Raw genomic sequence first — 18,279 nt, forward strand, 5'->3', positions numbered from 1 at the left:
TTTGCAGGCACAGGTGAGGATGTTGCAATATCGATACGCTTCTTTGCTTCTGGAAAGGGAATATGGGCATCGGTATTCACCAGACCCTTTCCAGAATTGCAAGGTAGCAGTAGGACACAAGGTCATCTATGCTATGAGAAATGAAGCAGGCCAGCGATTGACGGACCAATGTTCAATCGAGGCCAGGGTCATTCAGTTTTACACCCAATTGTGGGGGAAAGAGAGCTTGGATTCCAACTTCATGCTATCGTACGTGCAGAGTGCCCCAGGCAAGGAAATAGTTTTGGATCCTCACTAAAAGATCCTTTTACTAAGTTGTACCGAAAAATGGCGTGTGCTGGTGTAGACGCATGTATTGGACTCGCGCAGGTCCATTTGTCAGCTCAAAAAAGGCCTCTTTTTTTTTTGTCTGAAAATGGATGTGCGGCAAAATAAAAATTGGTGCATGTCCATTTTGAGCCTGAAACCTTACCATTACCATTGACCTAGCAGTAAGGTCTCACACATTAACTGGGCGGTAATGGTCTATGCGAGTACAGTGCTGATTACCGCCCGGTTAACGGCGCATGCGGAAACTTTCCGGCGCACTTAGTGAGTGCGCATAAAAAATGAAATTACCGCCAAGACCATGCAGTAGCCGGGCGGTAGTTCAAAATCGACATGCATAGGACGCATGTAGGCGCCTACGCAGGTTAGTAAAAGGGCCTCTAAGGGGTCTTTTTACCAAATGGCTGTAAAAGGGGCTCTGCTGTGGTGTTGACACGTAGGTGTTGAGGCCTCCCTTTGCCACTGCTGGTAAAAGGCTTTTTTCTTTTAAAGAAGGAAATGGCCAGGTGGTAATTTAGTCTATGTAATGGGGTGAGTTACCTTGGTTGATCGGTTGAGAGTCAAAAATTAATTAGGTACTCAAGAATACTTGCTTGAAGTAATTGATTTTTTATCTTAAAGAGGAAAAAAGGCCTTGAGAAACCCCGTGACAACTCATAAAGTCAAACTGGGGTTGGACTTCCTCATCATCGGCCCAAAAAAAACTCTAAGTGCAGACTTTATTGGCTAAAGAATATTAAACCAAAACTTAGCTCAAGGACGAGTCAGTCTCCGTGCTCCCTTGTTGGTTAAGACAGTGATCAACGGCGGCCAGCATTTTGAATTCACAGTTTCTTCTTCAGGATCACCGGACAAATTTCCGCTCGATCCTTACGGCCTCATTTACATAGGAGTGACTACATTTTAATGCTACTTGCAGCCATCATTGGCATACGTATTGTCCCCACCATTAATGCTCTCTGAACATTCTGCGTACTCTAAAACATGGATCTGGCGCCTAACTTTACGTGGGTAAGTCCCAATTAAATCTAATTAGTGTCAATAATTGCTTGTTAAAAAGCTAATTATTGGCACTAATTGGCTCATTATTCTATTAAATTGTGCACACAGATTGGGAACGTTTCTAAATTTGCACATGCAATTTTTGGCGAGCTTTATAGAATCAGTGGGTTAGTGTTAGATCTTTGTTTTTAGATGTAAGAGAAGGAAGTATGGTTTTTCAAAAAGACACCAAAATTACAGTAAATGTTTGAGTGTTTTGAGGTCTTTTCCTCGTTTTTTTGAAAAATAAGTACTTTTGTACTGTATGGTTTTGTATCATTTACTGGACTCTTCATTATTTTGTTTGTTTATCATAGTCATCAATGACATAACTGTTGCTGAAGCTTTGTCCTCATCCCCCTTGCTTTAAAAAAAAACCCAGCATAGGCAAAATTCAGAGTCACTGGGTAACTTCTGTATTTTTCATCCTACTTTATTCTATTCTTGTATACATAGTGCTTAAAACTTCTGTTTTTTCATCCTACTTTGTTCTATTCTTGTATACATAGTGGTTAAAACTTATTTCCCTTCTGAGCTAAGTGTTTGAAGAAAGACAGGCAAACGGCATCTTTGTCTTTGTTCATCTTACAATGGAGCCTGGGACGTGTTGTCCATAGGACTGGGTAAACTGCACAGTCCAGACTCTCCATCCTCTCTAACTGCTATGTCCTCTAAAATCTTGAAGATGGGCACTGCCACTCTTATCATGCTCCCTGATGTCAGATTTCCACATGGTAGTCAAGTGGCTTCTGACAGGCCCAGACCAGGAATAGCTGCCTCCTCTGTGACTGGCCCAGGCAGAAAGCCACAAACATTGAGGTAGGCTCTGGGCTGGAAAAAGCAATTGATAGTCGAGGCCCAAGGGAGGAGAGCTGCTGCTGCTGCTGTGCTTGTCACCGCCATCCTAGAGGAAAAGAAATGGTAGGAGAAAGTGGTGGAGGGAAGATGAGAAAAATAAATATAAAAATAAAAGGAAGAGCATGAAAGCTAAAGAAATTAAACACGCACACACACGCAATCAATCAAGCAAGGTACATCGGGGCTAGGGTGTGAAGGTTTCTCTGGCACCTAAAATATTTTGGGTGACACTCAAGGTTCCCTCCCCCACCCCCCAATAAGCCTGCTTTAATTAGATTTCCATAAAATCCCAACCTTCACTGAAATATGTTTGTCACCTCTGTTCTATAATTAAAAGCTTATTAATCATTTTCACTCTAGTTTAATACTTTTATAATGCAACAGGTACCTTAGGTTTCATAACTGTCATGGTTAAGGTTCTTTGTAGTAAATTTTATATGTTTTATTAAACAAAAGTATACGCTTTAAACACAGAAGTATGTTGCCCACTCTTAATTGGTCATTATTCTGTTTTCTTCCCTGTTGGTTTTCTCAAGTCACTTGGTGACTTGGTTGGTGACCTTTGAGTTCCATTCTCTTTGTAACATCAGCTACTCGGTAATAACGTCATTATATAATTTTATGTAAAAGCTATCTAATTCAGAACTTTGATTTCATAATTTATTCCTCATTTTAGGTACTCAGAGGACTATTACATTCAGACTGTGATGAAAGTACAGAACTGCACATGGAAAAGACAACCAGAGGAATGCCGGAAGTTCAGGTAATGTCCCTGTGCTAATCAAGAATGTACAATGACATGGACTATGATGATGTATAAAGATTGCAAGAAGGTAAAGAATAAAGGATCTTGGATTTGATATACCAACTATCTACGGTACAACCAAAGCAGTTTACATTTTCTTATTATGCAGGTACTCTGTCCTTAGTGAGCTCACAATCTAGGAGGTCCTTTTACTAAGCTGCGGCAAAAACTGTGCATAGCGCACCCTTGCACGGGTTTTTCCCATACACTAAGGCCATTTTTATCACAGCAGTAAAATGGCTGATTTTACCTTTTTTGTATTAATGGCCATGTGCTAATGCTGCCATTAGAATGCAGTCATTTAAAATAATTACCACGCTCACACTGTTCATTCCATGGTTAAGGTTCTTTGCATTAACCATACCTGACTGGTAAGGGGTAATCCTGCAGTAATGTGGGCACGCTAACTGATTAGTGCCCCCCCTGACCCCCCCTGACATGCCTGTGCCACAAAAAATGACAGAAAATGTTTATCACCCGGATTAACGTGCTCTAATTCAGCAGAGTGTGTCCTGGAATATGCCAGTTTAAGCTGTGTTAGGCACTTCTTAGCAACGAATAAAGTTTATTAAAAGGACCTCTAAATTTTTGTACCCACTGGCTCTCATTTTCAAAAAAGAAAAATGTCTCAAAAGTGGTACAAAGTGCCAGATGGACATTTCTCTCACCAAAATGTCTAAATTGCAATTTTCAAAAAGGCAGAATTGGGACTTTTTTTCGCTGAGTTCATTCAAATACAACGGGACGTGTTTGAGGTGTGTGTGGCAGGATTTGGGCAATACTTGAGTGGGCTTACAATCTGGACGTTTTTCTGCGATAATGGAACAGAAAAATGTCCAGAGCAGAAGACAAGTACATCTTTATCTAGACGTGTTTCAGTCACAACTAAGTCAGAAAAAGGTGCCCTAACTCACCAGGTGACCACTGGAGGGATGATGGCATGACTCCTCCTTAATCCCCCAGTGGTCACTGACCCCTTCCCATCCCCAAAAGATGTGACAGTGACAATAGATACAAGGCTGCATGACAGCGCCGGATATTTTGGCCATTCCTAAGAAAGCAGCAAGCAAGTGGGTGGAGTAGCCTAGTGGTCAGTGTAGTGGACAATGAACAACAGGACCAAGGTTCAATTCCCACTATAATGCACCCCAGAGCCTCCCTACAGCTCCCAGAGGACAGGTAAACTTTATATATGTATATATATATATATATTTTTTTTTTAATATATATATATATATTCATACTGGTTACAATAAGACCATATTTCCTAGTTGATCTTTGGAATTTTTATCAACTTTTCACAACTAAAGATCTGTGCTTTCCAATGTTTTTTTTGAAATCTGTGTTTGTTTCTACCACTTTCATTGGGGTTCTGTGAATAAGTATTTTCTGATGCTTTTCTGCGTTTGCCTTCCTTGGGTTCTATATCTGGCCCGCTGAGCAAAAAGATACCAAAAGTGGGGCAATAAAAGTTTGGAGGGGCAACTTTCATGTGTGGAAGTTTTATGTACTGCTAGTAAAAAAGGCCCGTTTCTGACACAAATGAAACTGGCGCTAGCAAGGTTTTCCTCGGGGTGTGTATGTTTGGGAGAGTGTGTGTGAGAGAGAGAGTGAAAGAGTGTGTGTGTGTGTGAGAGAGAGAGAGAGTGAGTCTGGGTGTGAGTGTGTCTTTCAGAGTGAGTGTGTGAGAATGAGAGTGTGTGCAAGTGCGTATGTGAGACACAGTGTGAGAGAGAGTGTGTGTGTGTGCGAGAGAGTGTGAGTTTTATTATAGTAGATATATAATTAAAGAATATCTACCCAAAAAAATTGTAATGCACCCAAGATCAGGAAGAAAAAGGATTACATCACATCCTTCAGGGCTGCCAAGGACTCATGTCAAGAGCTTCCTCCTTGACACACACACAAAAAAAGAGGAACAATCCGGAAATCAAAAACTATTAAAGACAAAATGAAGAAAAATGATAGCTGCAGACAGATCACTGCACGTTCCCCAACCCTTAATTAAAAACATAGCACTCAGCTGACCTTAGGGAGCTCTATAGGCGCTCTGAGTCAGGATATAAGAGACACACCCTCTCCGAGCAGCCCCCGGCTTACAGCCCACGCCAACGGGGCTAGGCAGGATTGCCTACACAACCACCACCCCATGCTGTACCGGGCCCAGCACCTCTGCCTTCTCTAAACCACCAGCACTCCCTACCACCCCTCATTTCCTCCCTACCTGCACATAGTTGTTCTCACAATAGTCAGCGACACGGCTCAAGTTTTGTGGCTTTCTATGAGCGCCCCCTTGCCGGCGGGGATTTTCTCCTCTAGCAGCATTTGCAGTTCGGCTGACTCCAGCGATCTTCGGCGTTGCTTGCTAGCCTGTGCAGGGCGGGGTTCTGTGCGTCTGACGTCCTGGACGTGCAGGAAGTCAGACGCACAGAAGCCCTGCCTGCACAGGCTAGCAACGCCGAAGTTCGCTGGAGTGAGACTCAGCAGACAACACAGGACTTCTGCTGGCTGGGTTTCGGGTCCCCCAACGGCAAAGCAATGCGACGGTGGGTCGCTTGGGGGGGGGGTGTTTTGGTGGGGGAGGTGTTGGGGGGGGGGGTTGTTGCACCTCCTGCATTCTGTGGGCGGGGCTTCTTTTCAACTGCTGCTTTGGTGGGTGGCTTGGGGGGGGGTTTGGAGGTGGTTTCCCTCCAGATTTTGTCTGCGGGTGGGTTGGGAGGTTGGTAGGCTGCGTTTCCTAGGCAGGGGGAGGAGTAGGGAAACACGCTCCGCGTGTTTCCCTACTCCTCCACCTGCTTGGTTGCGATCCCCAGTCCCTTCCTTTTGTTTACTGTTCTGAAGACAACGTTCTGACGTTTGACGTGTGGGCGGGGCACGGGTCAGTGGAGTGGCTTCACCACCATGAATCCACGAACCCTTCAGGGAGTGATTGAGTGACTTCAGAATGTTGTCTTCAGAACGTTGAGGGTGAGTTTTATTATATTAGATAGGGTCAGTAGATTGGGACTATGCAATTTTTTTTCACAACTTTGATGTTTTTCATATTCTAAAGCCTAAAAACTGCAAGGGCCTAAAGGGTACCTAAAGTGGGGTATGTGATTTCTTGGGTTAATTACACAAAGGTGAGGGATTGTGTGATTTATCACCCCTAGCTGCAGAGATTTAAAAACAAAATTGGGCTGGAAGTACATTTGTATGCAAATGATAAACATCTGATTGCATATATGTCTTGCTCAAAGTTTAGTGATAAAACAAGTGAATTGTTGTTTGGACATGATAGCAGATTGGCTTCAGAATGAACATTTGAAATTACATCCAGTAAACACACATGGCCTATGGTATTTACATGCAGATCTGTCTATGTGCTATTCTATAACACTGTGTACCTAAATTGTCTATTGTACAACTCAAAAGGGGGCATGGCCATGGGCAGGTTATGGGGGTGTTCCCAAAATTTAGGTGCAGTGGTTATAGAATTAGGTCATTTACACGCCCAACTGCTATTGGTTGTGTAACAGCATTTACACCAGGTTTCAGTAAGCATTAATCGCCAGATTCTATATATTGCGCCTAGCATTCCATGCCAAAATCCAAGCATATTCTATAGCAAGGCACGTAACTTACTTGGCTTAATAAGCCAATTAGCATTTTTAACAGCACTTACCAAGCAATAATGAGCACTAATTGGCAATAATTGTTTACTAAGTGGTGCTTTGGGCGCGTTAGCATTTTTAACACACGTAAATGGTGTATGCGCATTAAGTGCTAATGTTCACATAGAAATGTATAGGCATGTTAGCGTTTAATGTGTCTCAACGCCACCTGAAATTAAATATGACCAAAACCGAGCTTCTCATTTTCCCCCCCAAACCCACCTCCCCGCTCCCCCCGTTCTCTATTTCTGTTGATGGCTCTCTCATTCTCCCTGTCTCCTCAGCTCGAAACCTTGGGGTCATCTTTGACTCTTCTCTCTCCTTCTCTGCTCATATCCAGCAGACCGCCAAGACCTGTCGTTTCTTTCTTTACAACATCCGTAAAATCCGCCCCTTTCTTTCCGAGCACTCTACCAAAACCCTCATCCACACCCTTGTCACCTCTCGTTTAGACTACTGCAATCTGCTTCTTGCTGGCCTCCCACTTAGTCACCTCTCCCCTCTCCAGTCGGTTCAAAACTCTGCTGCCCGTCTCATCTTCCGCCAGGGTCGCTTTACTCATACTACCCCTCTCCTCAAGACCCTTCACTGGCTCCCTATCCGTTTTCGCATCCTGTTCAAACTTCTTCTACTAACCTATAAATGTATTCACTCTGCTGCTCCCCAGTATCTCTCCACACTCGTCCTTCCCTACACCCCTTCCCGTGCACTCCGCTCCATGGATAAATCCTACTTATCTGTTCCCTTCTCCACTACTGCCAACTCCAGACTTCGCGCCTCTGTCTCGCTGCACCCTACGCCTGGAATAAACTTCCTGAGCCCCTACGTCTTGCCCCATCCTTGGCCACCTTTAAATCTAGACTGAAAACCCACCTCTTTAACATTGCTTTTGACTCGTAACCACTTGTAACCACTCGCCTCCACCTACCCTCCTCTCTTCCTTCCCGTTCACATTAATTGATTTGATTTGCTTACTTTATTTTTTGTCTATTAGATTGTAAGCTCTTTGAGCAGGGACTTTCTTTCTTCTATGTTTGTACAGCGCTGCGTATGCCTTGTAGCGCTATAGAAATGCTAAATAGTAGTAGTAGTAGTAGTAGTAGTAATGTGCCTTAAATCTACAGGCATGTTAAAAACGCTAACGCACCTTAGTACACATACCCCTAAGTATATTCTGTAACACACAGTGCCTAAATTCTAATGCGCAGAATAAAAAGGGTCGTGATTATTGGTGGGGAAATGGGCATTTTGTGGGTGTTCCAAAATTTGCATGCACTGTTATAGAATATGCCCCTTTGCACCTAAATCTACGTGCTGGCATTTACGCCACATTTTCCTTGGTGTATTTGAATGTGCATAGTTCTAGGTGCTGGGATATTAACTAAGTGTATTCTATATACCATGCCTAAATCTAGGCGCTGCTTATGGAGTACGCTTAGGCGGAAATTTATTTCACGTGGATTTTTCAGGCACCATATATAGAATCTGGCCCTAAGTCCTTATGCCCAAAGTTGGATGTGGGAATCTACACTAAGCGCTATTCTGTAAAGGTTGCATGGTGCTAAGTGACCTTTATAGAATTTGCGCTTAGCGTAGGTCTTCCCAGTGCCTAACTTTAGGTGCCATTTATAGAATTTCCTCTATAATGTGTAAACTGAGGTGGAACATATAGACAGATATTCATTATCCATTTTAGAATGTAGTGGTTAAGTTGATTACAAGGGTGTAAACAGTGGGATCTTGTGACACCTCTTCTCCACTGAATGTACTGGCTTGCATTGGAGGACCATCTAAATTTTGAGATGCTATGTTTCATATACAGTGGGGGAAATAAGTATTTGATCCCTTGCTGATTTTGTAAGTTTGCCCACTGACAAAGACATGAGCAGCCCATAATTGAAGGGTAGGTTATTGGTAACAGTGAGAGATAGCACATCACAAATTAAATCCGGAAAATCACATTGTGGAAAGTATATGAATTTATTTGCATTCTGCAGAGGGAAATAAGTATTTGATCCCTCTGGCAAACAAGACCTAATACTTGGTGGCAAAACCCTTGTTGGCAAGCACAGCGGTCAGACATCTTCTGTAGTTGATGATGAGGTTTGCACACATGTCAGGAGGAATTTTGGTCCACTCCTCTTTGCAGATCATCTCTAAATCATTAAGAGTTCTGGGCTGTCGCTTGGCAACTCGCAGCTTCAGCTCCCTCCATAAGTTTTCAATGGGATTAAGGTCTGGTGACTGGCTAGGCCACTCCATGACCCTAATGTGCTTCTTCCTGAGCCACTCCTTTGTTGCCTTGGCTGTATGTTTTGGGTCATTGTCGTGCTGGAAGACCCAGCCACGACCCATTTTTAAGGCCCTGGCGGAGGGAAGGAGGTTGTCACTCAGAATTGTACGGTACATGGCCCCATCCATTCTCCCATTGATGCGGTGAAGTAGTCCTGTGCCCTTAGCAGAGAAACACCCCCAAAACATAACATTTCCACCTCCATGCTTGACAGTGGGGACGGTGTTCTTTGGGTCATAGGCAGCATTTCTCTTCCTCCAAACACGGCGAGTTGAGTTCATGCCAAAGAGCTCAATTTTTGTCTCATCTGACCACAGCACCTTCTCCCAATCACTCTCGGCATCATCCAGGTGTTCACTGGCAAACTTCAGACGGGCCGTCACATGTGCCTTCCGGAGCAGGGGGACCTTGCGGGCACTGCAGGATTGCAATCCGTTATGTCGTAATGTGTTACCAATGGTTTTCGTGGTGACAGTGGTCCCAGCTGCCTTGAGATCATTGACAAGTTCCCCCCTTGTAGTTGTAGGCTGATTTCTAACCTTCCTCATGATCAAGGATACCCCACGAGGTGAGATTTTGCGTGGAGCCCCAGATCTTTGTCGATTGACAGTCATTTTGTACTTCTTCCATTTTCTTACTATGGCACCAACAGTTGTCTCCTTCTCGCCCAGCGTCTTACTGATGGTTTTGTAGCCCATTCCAGCCTTGTGCAGGTGTATGATCTTGTCCCTGACATCCTTAGACAGCTCCTTGCTCTTGGCCATTTTGTAGAGGTTAGAGTCTGACTGATTCACTGAGTCTGTGGACAGGTGTCTTTCATACAGGTGACCATTGCCGACAGCTGTCTGTCATGCAGGTAACGAGTTGATTTGGAGCATCTACCTGGTCTGTAGGGGCCAGATCTCTTACTGGTTGGTGGGGGATCAAATACTTATTTCCCTCTGCAGAATGCAAATAAATTCATATACTTTCCACAATGTGATTTTCCGGATTTAATTTGTGATGTGCTATCTCTCACTGTTACCAATAACCTACCCTTCAATTATGGGCTGCTCATGTCTTTGTCAGTGGGCAAACTTACAAAATCAGCAAGGGATCAAATACTTATTTCCCCCACTGTATAGGGTCTGTTATATAGGTATTCTAGTTATTTAGCCAGAATAATACTACCCTATGATCCTTTTTTAGTTTGTGATCTTCCAAAAAGGGACTGTTCAAACTTCATTTTCTTACTGTATTAAGTATCATTTTATTAGAAAATAGGACTGTAGGGATCCAAGATGGCTGCAGCACTCTAAGTTCACCTAGGCACTCTCAGTTTTTCCTCCTATCTTTTTGCCATGATGGTTAAAAAGAAGGGCAAGGTGAGGGTTTTTCCCTCAGAGCCCCCTACCTTGATGCCTCAATTAACTATGAACCATTTTGTGTAGCATCTTGGCCGAGAAGGAATTAGCTCCATATCAGACCCACATGAAGGAACACTGGAGACGGGTGGCGTGTTTGAGATTGAGTACAGGGAGGGGGCTGAAACAAAGATAGACGGCTGTGGGTAAAGGGAGGGGGACATGTACATGGAGGGGAGGGAAGAGGAAAAGGGAAAAGGGGGAAATGCAGCACTTGGATAGCAGGGGATGGAAAGAAGAGGGGAACATGCTGCTCATGGATGGGAGGGAAAGGAAAGGGTGACATGTTTATGGATATTTGCTTTTTTTGTAAATGTACATCTTTTCTAATTTTGTATTTAGCACAGTACAGAAGAAAATGCATTTATGTTACTTTTACCAGTATTTTCACTGCTTATACATAAGCACACGTGCATAGCTCATAAAGTAGGCTTTTTAGGTTCAGGATGGAATTTTTTTGAATCAAAAGGAAGACACTCTGGTGATGTCCAGAACATTCACATATACTTTCTTGTCTACAATCTGCAAGTGATCCATAGGGCTAAATATGGATTCTTTACTTGGTTTTTTTTTAATGTTAAATTGTTGTGTTTTAGTTCTTTGCTGATTTCTTGGCTTTCATCATTTTTTCTTTTGCAGGTTAGAACTATCCTCTTGTTGCAATGCTGTTCGCAATTTCATTGTTTCGCAAAATAATACCTTGCTGGGAAGCAATATGAGATATGAAGTGGACAGCAAAAGAAATATTTTAATCGCAGAGAACATATTCAGGATGCTACCTCAGGTAAAAGCAAATCATTTCCCCTGCAGTATGTGATGTATGTAGCCTACTTGCTATTGCGGGTACTTGGAGCTTTCACACTCCCTTTTTTTTTTTTTTTGTGAATTGACATATGGCTTGTCTAAGTACATAAGTATTGCCACTCTGGGACAAACCAAAGGTCCATCAAGCCCAGCATCCTGTTTCCAACAGTGGCCAATCCAGGTCACAAATACCTGGCAAGATCCCAGAAAAGCTCAATACATTTTATGATGCTTATTGCAGAAATAAGCAGTGGATTTTCCCAAGTCAATTTAATAATGGTCTATGGACTTTTCCTGTAGGAAGTCGTCCAGACACTTTTTAAACCCCGCTAACAACCTTTACCCCATTCTCTGGCAATGAATTCCAGAGTTTAATTACATGCTGAGTGAAGAAAAATGTTCTCCGATTCATATTAAATTTACTACTTTGTGGCTTCATCACATGCCCCCCTAGTATTTTTGGAAAGAATAAACAAACAGTTCACGTCTACCCATTCCACTCCACTCATTATTTTATAGACTTCTATCATATCTCACTTCAGCCGTCTCTTCTCCAAGCTGAAGAGCCCTAGATGCTTCAGCCTTTCCTCATAGGGAAATCGTCCCATCCCCTTTATAATTTTTGTCGCTCTTCTCTGTACCTTTTCTAATTACATCGCAAAAACAGTCCAGTACATCAGCTCCATTTCTCCCTTTGCTCGGGTAAAGAAATGTTTGAAATGAGTTTCAGGTCTATGCACACAGGTTTACATATCCAGCTTTCTAGGAACTTTTTTATAACTCAACTGTTGTTCTGTTCCCTTTGTGTTTTGTTCATCATGTGTCTTCTGGAATGTCCTTGTGTCTTGTTCTTTGGCTCTGGTTCCTGGTAGAAGCCTCAGAAGGTAAACTGTCCTTATACTGTTGCTGCAGAATGCTGTTTGAGCACAGTCAAACTACTGAACAGTTCAGATCAAGTTATCTTCTAATGTTAAATTAGTTAATTTTTAAACTGATTTCTGTCATTGAATGCAAGCTAGAATATTCTCAAGGGGCTTCATTCACCCACATTTACAACTTAGAGAATTTTCCTGCATAATTATTCAACATCTTCCTGTATAAAAATAATTAGATTGTTGTATAAATTTTAAAAAAATGTGATTCAGAAGCCTGTGAAGTGTTGGGTAAAACTCCTTTACATCACAGTTTGGACTGACTACGGCTTGGAATGGTGTAATATATTATTATTACCTTCATTCTAATGTTCAGCACTCTAGCGATTCCTTTTCAGATTGGGAAGGGGCATTTTTGATAAAACACCTAAGTCCGATTTTGGGTGTTTTACTAGAAACGTCCAAAAACTGAGTGGTGAACGTAGCCATTTTAGAACCTGAAAAAGTTTCTCTTTTTGTTTTGAAAATTGCCCTTTTCTTAGGCATTTTACGGCTGATATTCAAAACCAATTAACTGGTCAGGAACAGCACCTGGCTACTTAAATGGTAATTAGCTGGCTAACCGGTGATATTCAGTGGGAGATAGCTGGCTATCTCCTACTGAATATCACCAGTTAGTGCTTGGCAGAGAGCCAGTGATATCGTGTGATATAACTGGCTATCTGCACATTTTCAATACATCGCCGGTTAAATTTTGCAGCCAGACAGCAGGTCTATTTTTGGCTGCTATGAACTTAGCCAGCCAGCGCTGATTAGCGACTTGGCCGGCTATGTTCTAAGCGGCCAAAGATAAACTGGATATTCAATGCCAGACACCGGAAATGGCCTGGCATTTGAATATTCAGGCTCAGTGCGGACTGCAGGAGGCAGCCCGGCTACCTCCCGCAGTCTGAATATCAGTCCCTATGTGCTCAGTGCGTTTTTCTTTTGGGACCATTTTGGAAAATAAAATGTTCAAGAGAAAAACACCCATAAACTAGCTATTGGGATGTCTAGGGGCCATCATTCCTAATAGACTGGTCACATAGACATCCCAGCAGAACAGTAGGGCAGCCTAGGGGGCACTGCAGTGGACTTCATATAAAAGGTCCCAGGTACACATCTCACTATAACCCCCTTATATTGTATGGTAAGCCCTCCATGAGCAGAAAATTACCTACTGTACCTCACTGAACACCACTACAATAGTTCTCAAGCTTCCAGATGTCACCTATATTTATTTAATTTATTTATTTAATTGCATTTGTATCCCACATTTTCCCACCTATTTGCGGGCTCAGTGTGGCTATATGTAAGTACAGTAGGTATTTAGTGTATTTTGGAAGACTCATATGTTCCAGCGCAAGTTTACCAATTACAGTAGGATAATGGCCTGGGTCTCATTCTCTACAGTCCACTGCACTGACCACTAGGCTACTCTTGGGGTCCACTTGCTGCTCTAATATGGATAATACAAACAAAAAGCATGATGAGTCTTCAGGGTGGGAAGCATCAATACATTTATTGAAAGACCTGACAAGAACCGTGTTTCGGTAGATGCCTGCATCACAGGTCGCAAATATAATCGAACAACACTTCAAGTCCTTGTTTCTGACAAGTTTTTTTTAAAAGGAAAGTACTCTATTCAAAAACTTTTGGTTGTATCTGGTGAACTGCGGTAGGATTACTGTAACTGAGTTTATATTGCTCTTTGGTTATCGAAGAAGCTGTTTTTACTTTGGATTTGTGTTTTGGATTCCCTCTGGCTGTCTCTAATAGGACTGGCCATCATATATGAAGCTGTCACAGATCCTGATATATACTGTCACTGTCACATCTTAGGGGGTTGGGAGGGGGGTCAATGACCACTGGGGGAGTAAGAAGGGTTATGCCTTAATCCCTTCAGTGGTCATTTGGTCATTTAGGGCACCTTTTGGTCACTTAGTTGTGAATTAAACAGGTCTAGTCAATAACTTCTTAATTTTGGCCCTAGACATTTTCATTTTGTTCCATTATTGCAGAAAAATGTCTATCTTTTGGGGCTACCCAGGTCCAACTCAAAACACACCCCATCACGTCCCCTTGAAATTTGGACAAACTGTGGAGCAAAACATCTAAAATTGAGGCGTCAAAAATCATTTTTGAGAGAAAAACATCCTTCTGCCACCTTATGACGCTTTTTTGGATGTTTTATTTTGTTTGTTTTGAAAATGAGCCCCTTAGTCTTTCTCATGACATTTTGAATTGGGCAGAGAAAACCCATTAAATATGCTTATCATGATTTCACAACAAAGAAGAGCAAATTCCTCACTACGCTTCCATCACCACATAGTTTTGTCCAAATATGTTCATGTGAGGTTCTAGTATGTGTGGATGTGCAGAACCAAAGCAATCTTTCACTTCCTACCTCAAACAGCTTTTCAAAAAACAGAATACCCTGCTGGATTCCTGGCAATAAGCCTTGCCAGACAGAAATAATTACATTGTGAATGATACACATAGTAATAGAGCTAATAATGCAATTAGATTAACACTAACAGTGTAACTATAATAAAGCACATGATAACTCTTTGGAGTGCACTTATTCTAACACACATATCCCATACATTTATTTATTTATTTGCAGTATTTGTATCCCCCATTTTCCCACACACTAGCAGGCTCAATGTGGTCGATGTTAAACAAATACAAGTCAGAAATAGGGTAAGGGAAGGTAGAGGTAGATCGGAACTATAAATGACAAAGGAAATAAGAAATAACTGTCTTTTAAATCAGTGCAGGGTTGAAGCAGCTAAGCAGATGCAGAAGGGTAGGCCTTACAAAACAAATAGGTCTTTAAAGTTCGCCGGAATTCGAGATGGTCATGTATCGTTTTCACTCTTTTTGGTAATGAATTCCACATTTGAGTACTTAATTAAGTAGGTGAAATTGGACGTGTAGGACGATTTATATTTAAGACCAATGCAATTAGGATAATGAAGATTCATATAGGTATGAGATGATGTGATACTATTCCTGGCTGGAAGATCAATCAGGGCAATCATATAACCAGGGGCTGCACCATAGAGTATCTTGTGGACCAGAGTACAAAGTTTGAAGGTAATGTGGGCCATGATAGGGAGCCAGTGCAGTTTCAGTCGAAGAGGTGTAGCACTATCATATTTTGGTATTTACAATGTATCATGCCTAACATTTACTCCATAGGAGACAGCTGTGTAGGCACCCCATATATTGAATAAGCTTCTTCATTTTGTCTAAGGAGGGCTAATTTGTATCAAGACACTATTTTGTTTTACGTTATTTTTTATATACGTTCTTATGAATTGTTGTGAAATCTAAACTGAGTCATCTCTTAGACATATTACATTTTTTAAAAATGAAACTGTGCATGCCATCAATACTACTATTTGACATTTTAAATATTATATCATTTTTTAATTCATTTTTGTATATGTGTTTTTAATTCTAAGTGTATATGTTTTACATTTAATACTATATAACATATTACATATTTGCATTTTTATTTAATTTCTATATGGTTCTTTTGATTACAATTGTGTGTGGTTTATATTGATATTATTATTATTTTTATTTTCATATTTTTATTGTTATTCCAAATTCATTGTTGTTTTTATTTTTAATTGTATATTGTTTTTAAATCTTATGCTTTTAGACCCCTGAAGAAGGCTTGCAGCCGAAACACGGACCGTGTAGGGTCCCAATAAACTTTGTTTGGAGCTCTTCTGTGTTTAGGCTGGTCACTTGGACTTGGTTCTTTTCCACCCTGTGTTTGTTTTGATCACAAAGGCATGCTAGGAAGACTGGGCTCTCTCACACAGCCCACAGGGGCAGAGAGGGAGGGCTGGCCCTATCTCAGAGATAATAGCAATAGGGAAATCTCACAAGGAGTCAATCACATGAACTGCAAACTATATGAAAAACAGTCCTAATAAACAATACAATCTATTACACAAACAATGCAATTAAATACAAATAATACTCAAAGTAAATATACTGTCTCCATGAATATGGGGGAAGACACTCTCTGCCTGGTATCGGTAGATACCACTATTTATCTTCTCAAAACTATAAACATTAAGCACGCAAAAATCCAATTATTCTGGAGATTAAACTTGGCAACTTCTTGCTTGTCTCCAAATCACTGTTGCTGTGGTGACGTCTCTCTTATAGTCTCACAAGAGCTAAAACGAGAGATAGGCAACAAAACAACAAAGCACAAAAGAGACAGAAAAGCTTTTGAGTCTCTGGAGTGGACAACGGTCCACAGTCTCCTCATCTCTTCTTGGTGTAGATCACAGGCTCAGTGATGGAACTGCTGAAGACGTTCCTTGTCTTCCATGGAATTCTTGTAGCAAAGTTCCCAGGTGGTGCCAAGTTGTCACTGATAATCTGTAGTTCTGTATCTTTGATAGCTCTTTAGTGATAATTGTCTATTCTTTCATCAGCTGGTTGATGAAGTGAAGATGCAATTTCTCTGTGACAGGCACTACTGAGTGCTGCAGGGATGTAAGTGCATGGGATATGCAGTTGTTCTAAAGTCTTTAGAGAATATTTCAATTTCTCCCATTCTTGTCGCATTTCTGGTGGTAATGGAACATTCCACTCATCAGTACTTTGGGAAGCTCTCTCAGTAGGGATCTTCATTGAATGGTTACTGGAGCCACAAACCCCAGTGGATCATGCAGACTATTTACTGTAGACAAGACACATCTACATGTATATGACTTCTCTTGGGTGGAGACTTGAAAGGTGAGAATGTCTCTCTATAGATCCCAGAGTAATCCAAGGCTTCTCTGAAGCGAAGGGTGCCTGCTCTTAGATCTAGATCTTTTAAATCTTTGGCATGATTGTCTGCAGGAAATGCTTTCATTACATGACTGTTGGAGGTGATTTTATGACGTCTCAGATTGGCTTCTACCAGCATTGCTTTTGTTCTCTAGCAAGTCTATGGCCTCTGCTGCAGTAGGTAAGGATTTCAAACCATCATCTACATAAAAGTCTCTCTCAATGAAGCATCTGGTATCTGTGTCAAATTCTTTCTCCTTCATGGGCTGTCCTTCTAAGCCCATCAGTTGCTACTGCAGGTGTTGGACTGTTACCAAAGACATGAACTCTCATTCTGTATTTTACGATTTTCTGATTGATGGTACCACATGAATCTTAAGTAATTTCTGTAGTCTGGATGTATGACAAAGCAATACAACATTTGCAGGATATCTGCTGTTATAGTGATAGGGTCAGTGGCATAGCTATGTGGGGCCACGGGGACCTGGGCTCCGCCAAATTTCCTGTGGGACCTTGGTTTTGCTAGCGGGGCTCCCCAACCCCTGCCAGCTGAAGTGTTGTCCTGCACTGGTCTCCGGCACCGCTGCATTGCCTGCCCTGCTCTGTCTTCCCCTCACGTCCAGCACGCTCCTTTTAATGAAACTGAGCGTGCTCAATTTCACTAAAAGGGTGACAGACCAAAATGTGCCCCCCTACCTCGGGCTGTGGCCCCCTCCCACCATGAGGTCTGGCTACACCCCTGGATAGGGTCCTTTCTGAAGCGAATCAAAACCCCTAATAGGCTGTTGGTCATATCAGGCCCAGAAAGCAGCACATTGTTGAGTGAGATTCCATGAAATTGAGCACCAGAATCAAACTGGCCTGGTTTCATTGGCTGATACACCCCAAAGGTAGGTAAGTACTAACATTCTTCATTATTTTTTAACAGTGGAGCTGGCTCTGCATAGCCATTATCCAGCATGTTTTGCATAAACATTATAAAGTGATGTTAGGATGGTTAGTACAAGGCTTGACAAGGTGGTGCGCCCATTTTCCAAGACGCACATTTTGTAGACATCCACATTAGGTCTCCTCAGTCTTTTAAGGCAGATGTCACCTACTATCACCCATCCCAGGGCGAGTTCGTAGGCATATGGGGCATCAAGTGGACCTGCACATGACCCACAAACTCTGATCATTGTTGGTGCACTTCTTCCCAACAAGAGTAAGATCTTGGCATTTGGGTCCAAAGGCTGCAGATACTCAGCTAGAGGTTGCAGGTGACAATGGTGTTGCGCGACCTCTGGTGTGGGAATTTCTTCTCAGCTGTCAGGTATCTGATTACATTCAATAAGAGTTGGTAGATGGGTCTTGTTGTTACCATCCATCACTTCTATCA

At 42.0% G+C, this 18,279-nt stretch overlaps 1 protein-coding gene across 1 annotated transcript in view; it reads left to right on the forward strand.

Annotated features, from left to right (window-relative positions):
• Positions 1 to 18,279, forward strand: part of ST8SIA6 (ST8 alpha-N-acetyl-neuraminide alpha-2,8-sialyltransferase 6) — a 158,355-nt gene that overhangs the window by 100,480 nt on the left and 39,596 nt on the right. Inside the window, exons 4-5 of the mRNA XM_030189932.1 lie at positions 2,903 to 2,989; positions 11,020 to 11,164. Coding sequence (XP_030045792.1) covers positions 2,903 to 2,989; positions 11,020 to 11,164 — 232 coding nt within the window. The remainder of the gene's footprint in view (positions 1 to 2,902; positions 2,990 to 11,019; positions 11,165 to 18,279) is intronic.

Source organism: Microcaecilia unicolor, chromosome 1, assembly GCF_901765095.1.
Source record: "Microcaecilia unicolor chromosome 1, aMicUni1.1, whole genome shotgun sequence".
NCBI lineage: Eukaryota > Metazoa > Chordata > Amphibia > Gymnophiona > Siphonopidae > Microcaecilia > Microcaecilia unicolor.